The sequence below is a fragment of the Heterodontus francisci genome, chromosome 1, assembly GCF_036365525.1.
Source record: "Heterodontus francisci isolate sHetFra1 chromosome 1, sHetFra1.hap1, whole genome shotgun sequence".
NCBI lineage: Eukaryota > Metazoa > Chordata > Chondrichthyes > Heterodontiformes > Heterodontidae > Heterodontus > Heterodontus francisci.
The window spans coordinates 253291683-253309393 of NC_090371.1; the positions used below are offsets into that span (position 1 = coordinate 253291683).

General features: G+C 40.4%; 2 protein-coding genes across 4 annotated transcripts in view; one reads left to right on the plus strand and one right to left on the minus strand.

Moving 5' to 3' along the window:
* plk4 (polo-like kinase 4 (Drosophila)) overlaps positions 1-7232 on the plus strand; it is a 64478-nt gene extending 57246 nt beyond the window's left edge. The window contains exons 15-16 of the mRNA XM_068024303.1: positions 4824-4930; positions 6048-7232. Coding sequence (XP_067880404.1) covers positions 4824-4930; positions 6048-6156 — 216 coding nt within the window. The 3' untranslated portion in view covers positions 6157-7232. The remainder of the gene's footprint in view (positions 1-4823; positions 4931-6047) is intronic.
* A 5430-nt stretch (positions 7233-12662) lies between these two features.
* mfsd8 (major facilitator superfamily domain containing 8) overlaps positions 12663-17711 on the minus strand; it is a 110635-nt gene continuing 105586 nt past the window's right edge. Inside the window, exons 12-13 of one of the 3 annotated variants that reach the window (XR_010976028.1) lie at positions 15853-16165; positions 12663-13110 (exon numbers count right to left, since the gene is read on the minus strand). Coding sequence is in view for 2 of the 3 variants with exons in the window: in XM_068042940.1 (XP_067899041.1) it covers positions 15962-16165 (204 nt within the window). In the remaining variant the exon portion in view is untranslated. Of the gene's footprint in view, positions 13111-13130; positions 16166-17711 lie in introns of those variants that run through there. The other 2 variants (XM_068042940.1, XM_068042933.1) reach the window with 2 other exon arrangements.

A 17711-nucleotide genomic window follows, 5' to 3' on the forward strand; every position in this document is an offset into this window, starting at 1 on the left:
GTATAGACAGGGTGGATAGCAAGAAGCTTTTTCCCAGAGTGGGGGATTCAATTACTAGGCGTCACGAGTTCAAAGTGAGAGGGGAAAAGTTTAGGGGGGATATGCGTGGAAAGTTCTTTACGCAGAGGGTGGTGGGTGCCTGGAACGCGTTGCCAGCGGAGGTGGTAGACGCGGGCACGATAGCTTCTTTTAAGATGTATCTAGACAGATACATTAATGGGCAGGAAGCAGAGAGATACAGACCTTTCGAAAATAGGCGACATGTTTAGATAGAGGATCTGGATCGGCGCAGGCTTGGAGGGCCGAAGGGCCTGTTACTGTGCTGTAATTTTCTTTGTTCTTTTCTTTGTTCTAAGTGACAGTTTTTCCTTTCTCTCAGAATTGATTCCAATAATTTGCCCACTACTGAGGTTAGACTGACTGGCCTCTAATTATTTGGTCTATCCCTCACTCCCTTTTTAAACAGAGGTACAAAGCTCGCAGTCCTCCAATCCTCCGGTACCACACCTGTATCCAGTGAGGACTGGAAAATGATGGACAGACCTTCCACTATTTCCTTTCTCAACAGCCTGGGTTACATTTTGTCTGGCCCTGGTGATTTATCAACTTTCAAGGATGCTAATCCCATTCATACTTCCTTTCTCCCTCGGGTTTATCACATCTAATACTTCACACCCCTCTTCCTTAACTACAATATTGGCATCATCCCCCTCCTTTTTGTGAAGACTGATGCAAAGTATTCATTAAGAACAATACCAACTGATGGAGCATAATGTGGGAAGTGCGAGGTTATTCACTTTGGTAGTAAGATTAGAAATACAGTATTTTTTTTAAAAGGCGTGAAACTTGTAAATGTTGATGTTCAGAAGGACTTGGGTGTACTCGTACAAGGAATACAAAGTTAGCATGCAGGTACAGCAAGCAATTAGAAAGGCAAATAGCATGCTGGCCTTATTGCAAGGGGATTGGAGTACAGGAATGAGGAAGTCTTGCTAGAATTTTACATGGCTTTGAGACCACACCTGGAGTATTGTGCATAGTTTTGGTCTCTGTATTTAGGGAAGGATATACTTGCAGTGGAGGTAGTATAGCGAAGGTTCACCAGATTCTTTCCCAAGATATTAGGGTTGTCCTATGATGGGCTGAGTAAATTGGATCTATGCTCTCTGGATTTTAAAAGAATGAGAAGTAATCTCAAAATTACAGGTTTCTGAAGAGGTTTGACAGGGTAGACACTAAGGGGTTGTTCCCCTGGCTGGGGAATCTAGAACACAGGGGCACAAGTCTCAGGATAAGGGGCTGATCATTTAGGACGGAGATGAGAAATTTCTTCACTCAGGTTGGGAATCTTTGGAATTCTGTACCCCAGAAAATTGTGGCTACTCCATTGTTGAGTATATTTAAGGCCGAGAGCCAGATTTTTGTTGTCTCAGGGATTCAAGGGATATATGGGGAGTTTGTGGGAAAGTGAAGTTGAGGCCTAGGATCAGCCATGATCGTATTGAATGGCGGAGCAGGCTTGAGGGGCCGTATGGTCTATGCCTGCTCTGATTTTGTATGTTCTTATGTTCTCGCTAACTGAGCCCTCAATCTCCTACTTCCCAACATGCATCAATAAGGTTATTGAATCTAGGCCTGGAGCCAAGTTATATTGGGGTTTATATTTCAGCTCCTAGTTTTATATCAAAATGATTCTCAACAGAAACATCCAGTTTTATCTGATTTTATGGAAGTAACAGGAAATCTAATTCTACTTCTGCATCGTACTGCAGGCATTACTTAAGTTGGTAGTCCCTATTGGTAAGTTCCAGGCCTGTAGTTGACGTTCCCCTGTTGGAGTACAATTGCAATTAGTAACTCACTGAAGATGCTACTTGGCATCAGTGGACTGTAGCAAAGGACCTCAACATAGCACTGTGTAATTTGAATTAACATGTATAATGTGCTGCATCCTGGTGCAAGAAGAAATAGGAGCAGCAGTATGCCATTTGGCCCTTCAGGCCTGCTGCAATTTAACAAGATTGTGGCTGATCATCTACCTCAACTCTACGTTCCCACACTATCCTTATATATCCTTTGATTCCCTTAGCATCCAAAAATCTGTTGAGCTCTGCCCTGAATATACTGAATGACTGAGCATCCACAGCTGTCTGGGGTACAGAATTCCAAAGCTTCACAACCCCTTTTAAGTGGAGAAATTTTTCTTCATCTTTGTCCTAAATGGATGACCCCTAGTTCTAGACGCCGCAGCTAGAGGAAACATCCTCCCAGCATCTACCCTGTCAAGCTCCTTAAGAATTTTATATGTTTGAATGAGATCACCTCTCATTCTTGAGGGAATATAGGTCTAGTCTACTCCATTTCCCCTCACAGGACAATCTCCTCATCCCAGGAACCAGTCCACTGAACTTTCATTGCACTCCCTCTAAGGCAAGGGTAAGGAGACCAAAATTGTACATGGTACTCCAGATGTGATCTCACCAAAGCCCCATATAATTGTGTATGAAGAAGTCTTAATACATCACTGCGTTGCCGTCATCAACCCTCTTATTTCAGCAAAGGAATCAAATCAAGTTTGTCGGTCACAATTCAAAAATGAATTTGTTAAAACAACTGTTTGTGTAGACAAGACACCTGCCATGCATCCCACTGAAACAGAAATGTTTACTAGAGCACGCTTTGCATGAATCAATTGCATCATTAACAATTATGGTAGCACTAACCACATTGTACACATGTATGTATGTATGTATATACACAGCTATACATGCATGTGTAAGATAAGATGGTGGGGTTTAATGCCCCCTTCTAAGGTAGGACTTAGCAGCAAAAGATTTATTGTGAATCGACTTTATTGAGTTAAAGATAAGGACAAGTTTAAGTTTTCAGATAAACCATAGTCACAAACTCAGTGATAAACAGTCTAACACAGATACTACCCATATTAGAGACTGGACAGCAAAGCACACGACTTTTTCTAGATGTTCGAAAATTGTCTGCCATACAGGGACAAAATCAAGACTTCTTTTATCCTGGCTTCTTTCCAATTAACCCTCCCTTCCCCCAATCATCTTTAGCTTTATGTTTAAAGGATGCCTTTATTAACCAAAGATCATTCTTTTGGATTTACGTAAGTAATGCCCTGTTGTGTTGACTATTGTATTCCATGATTTTACATTCCGAGGTTCCTTATCTCGTTGCAAGACAAATCTACATTTTGTGCTCAGCTGTTTTTACTGTCTGCTCTCATGGTCTCTCCCTTTTACTGCAAGTACGAATTTTAAAACTTGACATAATCCCCCAGAATCCCTCTACCATGACATTTTGTCTATGCTGTGCCCTATTTCCTAAGTTTTCCCACTTTACCATACTATAAAGAAGGGTTCTAATAAAGCTAAATGTTAATTTATAATAAGTCAGTTGTTATTTTATAATAGCTAGATATAAACGATTAGCATTCTGGTTAGTAACTTCTTAGTAACCTAATCTTACACCTGCCAGCGCTGGGATTAACAGAGGGAAGAGAAAGAATTTGGAAATGGGCACGCACCATTATTGAGCCAACTGCTGAATATCATAAAGCCAGGAAATTCCAACTTTCCCTCTCTCCTCATAGACAACATGTTGAGTACCTTTTACTTAAGTGTGCCTGAAACTGACGACTTGCATTGTGAGAAGTTGACACTTTCTAATTAGAAACCTGCCCCCATAAGGAGATCAAAAACTAATGACATTTTTCATCCCAGCATTATCAAGTAATCACACCAAACTTAAAACAAGTACAACAGACCATTATTTTCAATTTACATTTCCTCTTCAGTTTTCCACGGGTAAACTAGGAAAATCTTGCAACAGTCATGCTAATTTAAATTGACTCAAAGAAAAATCACTAAATAGAATTTATAAATTGGCTGTAAACATCAAATTTGGAACACCCTTTGCAGTCTCCCCTTCGGCGCTGAAGTTTTTGTCAATGTTATGTTAGCAAATAGTATTGTACAGTAAAAGTATCTAGTTTTAAAGGTGTACTTTGTGTGCCAGTGCTATACTTAAATTGAAGAATTTGTGACCACACCAAGTGTTTCAAAGGTCAATAAGGAACCAGAAACAAACATTTTTTAAAATGTCAATAATTCACAGAACCTGCAAGCAAGTCAATATCCAGACATTCTGACAAGAGTAGCAGCACATAATCTACACAAGTGATTTCCCCATTGCGCAAGTTTCCTATCTGTGCCATGTTGTCAGAGGAAGGTGCAAGTCATAGGCAAGGTGCTTCCCCACAGCAGCAGGGATGTCCAGCTAAATTTTTACATTTTGCAGATAGCTTGTGACCTGATACCTGCTTTTAAACAATCTAAAGTGGTTTTTGATTGCAAGAATTCAGATTGGTGGCATTGCTTTAACTTTGTATGTTGGAATTTTACACTATTTTGCAAGGGTTCTACAATTATGTAGGAGGATTACCTTGTATGGGCATGATTCTGTTTCATAGAAACAAGAGCAGACAATAAATAATTTTAAAAGGGAGTTGGACAGGTACTTGAGGATGAGAAACTAACAGGGTTACAGACAAAAAGATGGGATATGGGACCAAGCACGTCTGCTCTACAAAGTCAGTCCGGGCATGTTCTCACAACTCCCTGTGAAGAGCGAAATACGCACCTCGTACTTCCTGGTATTTAGTACTAAGAATTGCTTTTGGTCTTGAAACAATGGAGAAATCAAGAGAACAGTTTCAATAGCAGCACTGGATTTTGAAGTAGTTGATGAAATAAAGAGGCTAAGCCTACAACTAATATTTGTTACTCTTTGTTTGAAAGCTAATCAATGGTGAAGTCTGGGTACAGTTTAATGATGGTTCCCAGCTCCTGGTGCAAGCTGGAGTTGCATCTGTTGTTTACACATCTCCTCTGGGACAGGCAGTCAGGTAACTACATTTTTTAATTTTTATACATAGCTCACTGTTAATCATAAAACTGCATTCCATATAAATGAGTTTATCTAATCCGTGATCCAAAAACAGATGCAGACCAAGACCCAGCTCAGATATTCTTCAGATTACCTACTGAGATATCCCCTAAACATTGATAACTAACTGGACTCAAACAACACATAGTGAGATAAAATATTGATGTATTTATTTCTTGACTAGCTATTTACAGCTCTCCAGCAATTATCAAGTTTCAGGCTACAGCACCTCTTGTATATGGGATGGCTGTTATAAGGTAACAAAAACCATCTTGGAATCTGGCTATGTATAAAGCTCAAATGTCTTTTGTGGGGCACACGTTTCCTCTCTCCAGAGATATCCAGTTGTCATATTGAAAATGTTTCTATGGGGGGGGATTTGTGTGAACACACTGCAGGAGAGCCCTAAATATCCAGTCTACAAATGGTCATAAAATTGCTGAAAATTCAGCTCTGTGACTGAATAGAGATTCAAAATGTTATTGAAAAGTTTAAAACGCTAAATAATGTAAAGACCTAGGGAAAGTGAAATTTTAGTAACTAACTGTAGATGGAACTGTAGGCAAAATAATTCTGTTTGCAGGTTTTTTCCCTAAACTTTAAATACTTGACATTTCTATAAACTGCCGAGAGAGAAAATGTGGATGAGCACTTTCTATTTAAATTTTTTGATCGGAGTTAAACATTCCTGCTGAAATATTGGAAATATAATTGGGTCAGTGAGCATCAGTGAAAAGAGGTTCATGTTTTTGATGTGTACCTTCATTTTCTGGTTTTGTTTCATAGTTGCAGTATTTTTAATTATGCTACACTAGAAATCTGCCTCTAAATACGTTTATTGCTGTAGCATCTTACCATTGATACCAACAGCTGTATCTCCAATCTTTGTACTGTTAGCAACTCCCATAAGTTCGGTCTTGCTTTCATCTCCACACGTTCCTCTTGCTGAAGGTGCGTTTCAGAATCCATGCTAATTTTTAACGTTTTTAGAGCTGGTAAGTTTAATGATGAGCTGATAATTGATTTGTATAGAATTGGTCACTTCCTTGTCTCGATGAAAATGTTTGTTTTGATAGGTATGGGCAAAATGAGAAGATTCCTGACCATGTGAAAGGGAAGCTACAGTGTCTCTCTTCAATCCTTGGATTGCTGGCAAATCAAACAAACCAGCATAGAATCCAGTGAAGCAAGCTAATGAGCTGCAATGTGAAGTCAGAAGTGTGCCAATATTTTTTTCTGGTATTCTATGTAATGCTACTTTCCAAAGAAAAAGGTTCATAAGCTTCCCTTTTTCCTTTTCTAAAAGTAGTTTGAAATTTGTGTTTGAGTAACACTTAACCAAGTTTCAGCTGAAAAATGTTACAAAACTAAGTTTGCAGGTGTTGGTGTAGCAAAGTGTAAATTCTGAACCCAGAGTTGTAAATAGTTTGTACATTTTGTAATGCTTACTCATGTATATGAAAGATTTTTATTTTTTCTATTGCTCATTTAAAAGTATATTTTTGAGTGAAAGTTAAAATGGCAGTTTGTTGAGTTGTATTTATCTTTGTGTATAAAAGGGATTTATACAAATTATATATAAAAAAAAAACTTGTATATGAACTTTGTTTTTGTAAGAAATGATTTTATAGTGATTTTTATATACTTTTGCAGTGGATGCATTCTGATTTTCAACCATTTTAGCTTTTGTCTAATTGTGGCATGTTGTGGTTTTACATATTCATCCATTGTTAGCAAAATATTTCTTTCTTTTTCCTGTCCCAAAATGTAATTTGGAATTGCACTTAATATCCTTTACATGACATCATGCTTCCTTTATCCAGAATTTTTTTTGAATACATTTATGCAAAATGAAAATCTTGTAGCATCAAAGTAAAGCAATTTGCAACTTTAGCAAGTAACACTTTGTTCTAATATTTTACGAACATGCAAAGCATGTTGTGAAAATTGACCACTGTACTTCTGCCTGACTTTTGAATTTTTTCAATATCAGTAAATATTTACTGATTTTGCTTTTTAATCTCCAGGGTCCAACCTTGGTCTAAGGCTGAGTGATGATCAGCTGGAGTGAAACTATCAGTCAATTGCTGAACTAGCATGAATTGTTTCTATATTCGTGTGATATTGATCATAATTGGTTGGGGGAGGGGGCAGAAACATGGGCAGAAATAATTTCAAGTCTCCAGTGGGAACTGGAGTCTAAACTTGATCATCTTTTCCTTGCAGTAGTGAATTATGTATATTGTGTATATATTTGTATTATATTGCTTTGTGCTGTATAGTTGATTTTAATACAATAATTGCTTTGTATTTTGATGCTCTTATTCTACTTTATTGATTTATAAATTCTTCATCTTCCAATTCCCCTTCCTTAAAGTGGAAGTAGGAATATGTATGAGTCTCTGCCCACTATTACATTAAGTTCCAAAGGATAATCAAATACTTGTGTTGCAACTAAGAGTGTGTACTGTGCTGAATACCATGAGTTTTAATTTGTAAGTTTTACCTACTACTGAAAATCTAAACTTCAAACGTGCCTATTTTCAATAAGGAGTAAGTGTAAGGGGAGGATTGTTGCAGAGCATTCAGTTTGAAATCTATTATTGAAATATCAAATTCATGTTCTAATATCTTTCCAATAGTACTCCATGAAGCTGAAATACAACATTTAAATAGTAATGTTATTGAACTTGTTTGGTGCAGATTATATTGGAAAAAGTAGTAGCTAGGTATTACTTTTTCTTGACCTCTTGAAGGCACTGCTTTAGTGCTTGGTTTCCAATACCTTGTCCAACTGGCCATTGTTCCCATGAGCTTTGGTGAGTTTCAGCAAGCTATTTGATTGCATCACCTCCAAAGGTATATGTTATCTGATTCCACCTGAGTTAGCAATCAGAGGTGGGAACCTTCACTAACTTTTTTTTTAAACCCAAAGTCGATTGTGACACCCTGGACAAGATCTTCTACATAAATAGCTCTGAGGCTTGCTTGATAAACTCACTAAGCCACCAGCTGGAGGGAATATCTTGGTCACCTCACTCAATGAAAAACGGAGCTCCACAACATTTTATTTATCGTAAAGTTTATTGAAGCAAGTATTTCATAAACAGCCATCTTGGAGAACGACAAGTTGTATGTCAGCACTAGTATGCTTTTTAATTACTGTCTTTTTTTCCATTTGGCAAAATTGGATTCCTCTTGTACCCATCACATTTCAGGATCTCTTAACATTTTACACAAATTGGAAAAGTTTACTGTAAATGTTATGTATCCTTTTTTAAATGAGAAGCTGAGCTGAATGGTAGTTTAAGATGGTAAAAAGCTGGCATTGATGCTCTCCAATTTGTTAGTGTCACAGCAACCAAATCTCTCACCAGTTATGTTGGATAGTCTTCACTTGCCCTTTCTGGTTATGAACAGTGAGATAGAAAACATAGGCAGTTAGGAAGGTTGCAAAAGCAATCTGGTTTGTTCGAGAAAGTTGAAAGCTTTTATAGAAGGTAAGACGTTAGAATTTAAACTATCCTCCAGCATTTCTATCTTGTTTTAAGTCATTGGTGGACCATTGGTAAGCTTTTGTAGCAATTTTTCGCATTTTGTTTTCCATGCACAATTGTCTAAATTAGAGTCCCTAAAATTCAATCATAGCTGTTCTGTATGGTCAGTTTACTGTGAAATAAAGCAGCTTAACATTTCTATCTCACCTTGTCTCACCAAATATTTAAAGTAACAGAAAATACTCAGGTCTGGCAACACCTGTGCAGACAAATTGTTAACATTGCAGGTCGATGACCTGCCATTAGTCAGCGTTGTACAGCACAGAAACAGGCCCATCGTGTCCGTGCCAGCCATCAAGGACCTATCTATTCTAATCCCATTTTCCAGCACTTTGCCCGTTGCCTTGTATGCTATGGCGTTTCAAGTGCTCAACTAAATACTAAAATGTACTGAGGATTCCTGCCTCTACCATCCCTTCAGGCAGTGTGTTCCAGATTCCAACCACCTTCTGGGTGAAAAAATCTTTCCTCAAATCCCCTCCAAACCTCCTGCCCCTTGCCTAAAATCCAAGCCCCCTGGTTATTGACAGCTCCGCTAAGGGAAAACATTTCTTCCTATCTACCCTATCAATGCCCCTTTATAATTTTGTATACTGCAGTCAGGTCCTCCCTCAGCCTTCTCTGCTCCAAGGAAAACAACCCTAGCCTATCCAGTCTCTCTTCATAGCTGAAATGCTCCAGCCCAGGCACCATTTTGGTAAATCTCCTCTGCACCCTCTCCACTGCAATCACATCCTTCCTATAGTGTGGCGACCAGAACTGTACACCGTACTACAGCTGTGGCCTAACTAGTGTTTTATACAGCTCCATCATAACCTCCCTGCTCTTATATTCTATGCCTCGGCTAATAAAGGCAAATATGCCTTCCTAACCAACTTATCTATCTACCTATGCTGCTGCCTTCAGTGATCTATGGACAAGTACACCAAGGTCCTCTGACCCTCTACTTCCTAGGGTCCCGCTATCCATTGTATATTCCCTTGCCTTGTTAGTCCTCCCAAAATGCATCACCTCACATTTCTCAGGATTAAATTCCATTTGCCACTGCTCTGCCCATTTTACCAGCCCATCTATATTGTCCTGTAATCTAGGGCTATCCTCTTCACTATTTACAACCCCACCAATTTTCATGTCATCTGCAAACTTACAGATCATACCTCCTACATTCATGTCTAAATCATTAATGTACACTACAAACAGCTAGGGTCCCAGCACCAATCCCTTCACTACACCACAGGTCATAGGCTTCCAATTGCAAAAACAACCCTCGCCCATCACCTGCCACTAAGCCAATGCTGGATCCAATTTGCTGAATTGCCCTGGATTCAATGGGCTCTTACCTTCTTGACCAATCTCCCATACGGGACCTTATCAAAAATCTTACTGAAGTCCATGCAGACTACATCAACTGCTTTATCCTCATCTACACACCTAATCAAATTTGTTATACATGATCTCCCCCTAACAAAGCCATGCTGACTATCCTTGATTAATCCCGTCCCTCAGATATTATCCCAGTAGTTTCCCTACCACTGATGTTAGGCTCACTGGCCTGTAATTACCAGGTTTATCCCTTCTACCCGTCTTGAATAATGGTACCACATTTTCTGTCCTCCAGTCCTCTGGCACCTCCTGTGGCCAGAGAGGATTTGAAAATTTGTGTTAGAGCCCCTGAAATCTTCTCCCTTGCCTCACATAACAGCCTGGAATACATCTCATCTGGGCCTGGGGAATTATCCACTTTTAAAACCTCCTCCCTTTCAATACTAATATGTTCAAGTATATCACAATCCCCCTCCCTGATCTCTACACCTACATTGTCCTCCATAGTGAACACAGACGAAAAGTAATCATTTAAAACCCAACCTTAGTCCTCCGGCTCCACGCACACATTGCCACTTTGGTCCCTAATCTTTCCCTGGTTATCCTCTTGCCCTTAATATACTTATAAATCACCTTGGGATTTTCCTTTATCTTGCCCACCAGTGTTTTTTCAGGCCCCCTCTTCACTCTCCTAATTACTTTAAGTACCCCCCTACACTTTCTATACTCCTCTAGGGCCTCTGCTGTTTTCAGCCCTTTGAATCTGCCATCAGCCTTTTTTTTTCTTTATTCAATTCTCTATATTCCTTGACATCCAGGTTTCCCTAGACTTGGTCCTACCCTTCACCTTTAGGGGAACTTGTTGGCCCTGAACTTTCACTATTTCCTTTTTGAATGGCTCCCACAGGGGTCTGATGTAAACTTTCCTACAAGTAACGGTTCCCAGTCCATTTTGGCCAGATCCTATTTTATCACATTGAAATTGGCCTTCCCCAATTCAGTACCTTTATTTCCAGTCCATCTCTGTCCTTTTCCATAACTACCTTAAATCTTAGAGTTATGGTCGCAATCCCTGAAATGCTCCCCCACTGACACTTGTACCACTGGTCTGGCTTCATTCCCTAAGATTAGGTCCAGTACCGCCCCTTCTCTTGTAGGACTTTGAGTGCTGGCTCAAAAAGCTCCTGGATGCACTTTAAGAATTCTGCCCTCTGTAAGCCTTATGCAAAGAGTATCCCAGTTAATATTGGGGAAGGTGAAATTCCCCTTTTATCCTATTTTTGCACCTCTCAGATTTGTCTACATATCTGCTCCTCTATCTCTGACTGGCAACCTGTAGTATACTTCCAGCAAAGTGCTTGCCCCCTTTTTTGTTAAGTTCTACCCAAAAGATCTCATTTGAGGAACCTTCTAAGACATCATCCCTCCTTACTGCAGTAATTGACTCCTCGATCAATAGTGCAATACCACCTCCTCTTTTACACTGTCCTGTAATGCCTGAAACTTCTATACTCTGGAATATTAAGCTGCCAGTCCTGCCCTTCCCTCAACCATATTTCTGTGATAGCAATAATATCATACTCCCATATCTTAATCAACACCCTGAATTAATCTGCTTTAGTTGTAAGACTCCTTGCATTATTCGCTATTGCCATAACAGGTCAATATTTGCTCTGCCTTCCAGACTGACTTAGTTTCTCTTCTATATTTGGCTGTGCATCACCCCCTACTCTACCTCCACTCTAGCTCATCCCTCTACCAAATTAGTTTAAATCGTCTGTCAACAGCACTAGCAAACCTCCCTGCAAGGGTGTTGGGCCCGTTCAGGTGCAAACCGTCAGACTTGTACAGATCCCACCTTCGCCAGTAATAGACCCAATGATGCAGGAAACCAAAGCCTACCCTCCTGCACCATCTCTTCAGCCACACATTCATCTGCTCTATCCTATTCCTATACTCACTAGCACATGGCACCAGGAGTAATCCAGAGATTACAACCTTTGAGGTCCTGCTTTTTAATCTACTACCTAGCTCCCTAAATTCTTATTGCAGAACCTCATCCCCCTTTCTATCTATGTCGTTTGTACCAATGGGAACCACGACCTCTGACTCTTCACCCTCCCCCTTCAGAATATGCAGACATCCTTGGGGCCTGTTTCTATGCTCTATGACTCCTTGACCCTAGCACCAGGGAGGCAACATGCCATCCTGGAGTCACTTTTACGGCCACAGAAACTCCTATCTGTACCCCTTGTGATAGAATCCCCTATTACTGTAGCTCTCCCACTCTTTTTCCTTCCCTCCTGTGCAGCTGAGCCACCCATGGTGTCACAGACTTGCATTCCCCTGAGAATCTATCTTCCCCAACTGTATCCAAAGCAGAAAATCTGTTAGAGAGAGAGATGGACCCAGAGGGGTTCTGCACTACCTGCCTGGTAGTCACCTATTCCCTTTCTGCCTTAGCAGTCTTTACCTGCGGTGTGACCACTTCCCTGTACGTGCTATCTACGACGATCTCAGCCTCGCAGATGCTCCAGTGTCCCCAGCCACTGCACCAGATCCGAAACAAGTGGCTGCAGCTGGAGACACTTCCTGCACACGTGTTCACCCTGACCACTGGAAGTGTCCCTGACTTCCCACATTGCACAGGAGGTGCACTCGATGCTGCTCTGCCATAACTTGCCCTTAAGTTACTCAAATTAGAGATTATTCATACTAGGGACCTTGATTCCCTAAAAAAAAAACTGTAGACCTTAACTTTCTTTAGTTACTAACCCAGTGATTTACTGATACTCCCTAACAGTTACTCACCTGTGATGTCACTGTTCACTTTGTTTTCAAACTCCGGCGCGCCTGGACACTTCTCAGCTACTCTTCCGGAAGGGAAGCGCTCTAAGCCGCGATCCTCGGTATTCAACCGCTCCGTGTTATTTCCACAGGTCCGTTACTCTCCCAGACAGTAAGTGCTCCAGGCTGCGATCCTCGGGCTCTATTTATCAGCTCCCTGCTCCATGTTCTTCCCGCAGGTTTGCTGCTCTCCCAGACGCTAAGTGTTCGTTTTATTTCAGATTTCCAGCCTCTGCAGCATTTTGCTTTTGTCTCCAAATATTTATTTGGCTCAAATTCTAAGTTGGAGAAGTAGGTGTGCAAAACCCACGAATATCCAGTACAAGTCATAAAGGCAGTGTTATACCTCTAATATATCAGGTAGACTCAGACTGAATAGGAGCGATTGATGCCACTGAACCAAAGAAGTTACCTGCAGCAGATCCAAATTTGTATCAGTTACCTGGTGTATTGAGTTACACTGGTGATGGTGATTTACAGCATTTTAAAATTGTGAACTTAAAAATGTTCAGAAGAGGCATAAATTGGAAGGAAGTAAATATTTCACTTAAATAGAACGAGATTTTCATGGAGAAAGAGCGAGAGCAATGCAAATAGGAAGAGGAGCAAAGCAGGTGCAAAGAAAGCAAATGCCAAGTTTGAGGCCCATATGATAAACATTTTATGTTGAGGCATTTCCCACAGATTGAATCTGTAACACCCTGTCTGCTTCCTTGTGTTAGTTGGTGTTAATTGAGATGTAGTAAAATATTTTCTCTCCATCTAGGACATTGTTGGAGAGTAGAAAATAAGGTGCAAATTGCACTAGTTAGGTTAGGTTCAAGTTCCTGCTAAATTATTTGCATATCACAAATGTAAAATCTTTCTTGAAACAGTACAATTGGTCAGCATAATAGCGTATACTCAATTTTTCTTTGCATTAATAAAAAATCCATTGATGTATTTGAGTGGTAACCTGATGCAGTTTTATTAATGCAGTTGAAAATGGGCAATATCAAAAAAAAAAAATCAGCATTTTTAATAAGTATCTAGTCCTCCAAATGTTAGTAAGTCATTTTCAGTGATTTAAAATCAGGTAAACAAAAAATACAGAACTACTCACTAGTTTTAATGGTGTACACTAGTCAGTTTCTTAGTAAACTAAATTGTGATTTAAGAAACATGCCTAGTAGGGCCTGTGTGCCTATAAAGACTCAATGTGAAGAGTCTCCTCGAACAGGTGCAATTGCAGGAACTCGCCATGCTCATGATTTTGATCTGCATTGTGGGTGCTGGAGCTTCCGAAACATTAGTTTTTTAAACCAGCGTTAAAGATTGGGAAACTCAATTTGCACCGGACTTTCATTTCAAATTCTCAGACCTTTTGTGCTGTTTTGGCTTATTTTTAACTGTACCGCACTGAGAAATCAGCACAAACTAGAAAACTCTAGGCCACTGTGTGGTTCCACTACAGATGCTTGTAAATATGAATATGTACATAATGCAGTGAAACCTGTAACTTAGAGACAACTATGGGACTTGCTTCAGGTATCAGGTGTCGTTAATTTTAAAATGGTTATTGTATGTACAGTACACTGGCTGAGCCAAACAGTGGAACCATCTCCTGCAGTGTTCCTTCTTTTCACCTTCACCTGGGATCATGCCTACTTCTGGAAGGCTGTGATTTCAGTTCCATTTTTGTTTGGATTTCCTAGTTTCCCCTGATTCCTAATTTCTTCCTCCCTGGACTGGTAGTTTCTGGCTTTTGGGTATTTGCTTAAAGTGGGTGGCACAGTGGTTAGCACCGCAGCCTCACAGCTCCAGCAACCTGGGTTCAATTCTGGGTACTGCCTGTGTGGAGTTTGCAAGTTCTCCCTGTGTCTGCATGGGTTTCCTCCCACCACCAAAAGACTTGCAGGTTGATAGGTAAATTGGCCATTATAAATTGCTCCTAGTATAGGTAGGGGAATATAGGGACAGGTGAGGATGTGGTAGGAATATGGGATTAGTGTAGGATTAGGATAAATGGGTGGTTAATGGTCGGCACAGACTCGGTGGGCTGAAGGGCCTGTTTCAGTGCTGTATCTCTGTCAAAACAAAAGAAAAATCAAAACAGCGTGTTGTGGGAAATAGCAATTTTTCAGACTGGAGGATAGTAGACAGTGGTGGTGTCTAAGGGTTAGTGCTGGGACCACTGCTTTTTTGACTTGGATCTTGGAACACAGAGTAAAATTTCAAAATTTGCCCATAATACCAAACTTGGAGGTGTGGCAAGCTGACTTGACCAGGGCATAAATTAGCAGAATGGGCAGACAAGTGTCAGATGGAATTTCATAGAGAAGTGTGAGGTAATGCATTTTGGGAGAAGGGACAGGGAGAGGCAATTTAGACTTAATGGAACAGTTCTGAGTGTGTGCAGGGACAGAGGGACCTTGGGGTCCATGTGCACAGATCCTTGAAGGTGGTAGGGCATATTCAGAGAGTGGTTTGCAAAGCATATGGGATCTTGGGCTTCATAAACAGAGGCATTGAGTACAAGAGCAAGGAAGTTATGCTGAACCTTTATAAAGCTCTGGTTAGGCCCCTTAACTTGAGTATTGGATCTAGGTCTGGTCACCATGTTTTAGGAAGGATGAGAGGGTGCAGATGAGATTTACCAGAATGGTTCCAGTGCAGAGGCATTTTAGCTACGATATTCGGTTGGAGAAGATGGGGTTGTTCTCACTGGAGTAAAGGAGATTGAGGGGAGATCTGATAGAGGAGTACAAGATTGACAGGTTTAGGTAAGGTAGACAAAGAAAAGCTATTCCCATCAGCTGATGGTACAAGAACTAGGAGACAAAAATTTAAGGTTGTGGGCAAGAGATGCAGCCGGGGGAATATGAGGAAGAACATTTTTGCGTAGCAAGTGATGATGAGTCAGAACTTGCCCAAAAGGGTGGTGGAAGTGGAAACCATCAATGACTTCAAAAGGAAATTGGATGGCCACTTAAAGGAAATAAACTTGCAGGGGAGTGGGACTGACTGCATAGCTCTGTAGAAAGCCAGCATGGACTTGCTGGACGGAATGGCCTTCTGTGCTATAAATGACACTGACTCCAAGTCAAATAAATTAGATCAATATATAAAGCAGAAAATGATATTTGCACTCATTCCTCTGTACCATTTAACTTACAGAAGTTTAAGGTCAATATAAAGTGTTAGTTTTAGAAATTAGTTAGATTTCATCAGTTTGGTTTTCAAGGCTGGATGCATGGATTTTTGTTCCTTTTCTTAGCCCATCATTACTGTAGTCTCTGATAGTGGATTGAGAATCCAATGAGTCTCTTATACATCAGACCCATGAGTATTATAGCTGCCACCACTATCCCACAAATAGGGCCAAATGTCCATCGAGGTCCATAACGTGTATAAACTTGACTAACAAACACTGGTCCAAGTGTGCGTGCTCCACTTCCAGAGGCTGTTAGCCAGCCCATATAAACACCCTAAGAGGTTAAAAATGACAACAAAGTTAGATGTTATTTACTTTTCTTGTGTAAGCATATATATTTAAGTAACCATAGAATCTGTCAACAATTCTACCTTGCTCCAGTTCATCTAGTTCTAAACTGTGACTGTAACAGTGGTCACAGAGCATAGGAAGAATTAACAATCTGCAGACCAAATCTATACTTAGCAGTGGTGATGAAGTTAAATAGAAGCAGTCCTTAATGTTTTCTTTTAAAAGTATCCTCTCCAGCTAGATATGAAGTTATGTTACCCAAGGGACAAATTTGCAGCTGTGTGTTTCCATCGCAATAGCGGAGATGTCTTACTGGAGGAGGGGGAAATGCTGGAGGCAGCTTGTTCTACGCAGCTGGGCAAGACAACAGTTTCTTTTTCAGCAGAAGCTATTTAGCCCAAAATAAAGATGTAGGTTTACTGTGGGAACGGAATATCAGCTATAAAATACATTTACTGCTGAAGTCAAGTTTCTTTTTTCCCATCCTAATCACCCAGTTAGTGTAAAGTTCAGCCTCTAACACGTCTAAATTCTAACAGCATATCAAGTCAACTCCCAAGATCCTGGGTGAGATCAGGAACTCACCATGGGGCGGGGGCAGACTAGGGATGGCTGTTGTAGACACCAAACAATCTATGATTCTACAGTATAGCAGTCTCCTTTATTTTCTTTCCTGGAGCCTTTCCATACCTACATTTCGCCACCTGAGAGGATGAGTTGCAGAGTGGTCAAGAGCAGCTTTATAAGCCTGGCCCTTTGATTCCACCCCCCGCCCCCCCGTTTCTGTGGTGAATATCCAAGTAAATGCCTGGTGACTCTTTGGTGTCACAAAAGATTTGGATCAGGAAATTCTCAATTCATTTGACCATCACTCCACGTCAATGTCCTACCCCACTGGTGCACTACATTTGATTCTGTTGTATTATATCAATCCTAGGTCTGTAAAAATGACAAGTACAGTTATGACAACTGATTTTAATGTCCAACAATCACAGGTAGTCATAGGGGATAATTTTCTTCTAGAAATGGGTCAGACCCAGTTTGTTTCATCCCACATGGGCACTTCAATTTTTTTAGTGCTGGTATTCTGTCTCCTTCTGCCTGGCGAACAAATGAATGACCTGGTTCTTGTAAGAGCTGGTCTGACAGTCAGCAAGCCCTCAGTTCTACTGTGCTCACTGACACTGTTTTAGTCTAAATGAAAATATTGGTGAGCAGAGTAATGGTATTTTATGTTGTGTTCTTAAGACCAGTTGGCACAAGCTTGAATTTGCTCACTCGGATTTTCATTCAGATTCCAATTCTTAAAAATATTAGCGAGTGGAGTGGAACTGTGTACTTGCCATTTGTAAAACTATTTGTACAGTAACCAGCCGAAAACTACTTCAATGTTATTTGGATAAAGGAAGACATAATACTGGCCCTTTTAGATACATTGATGGTTAACATTAAAGTACCAATTAAGTGCAAAATTGAGAATGTCATGTAGTCTGAAATTACAGGGTTTGTCACACCAAAGTACTTGCCCT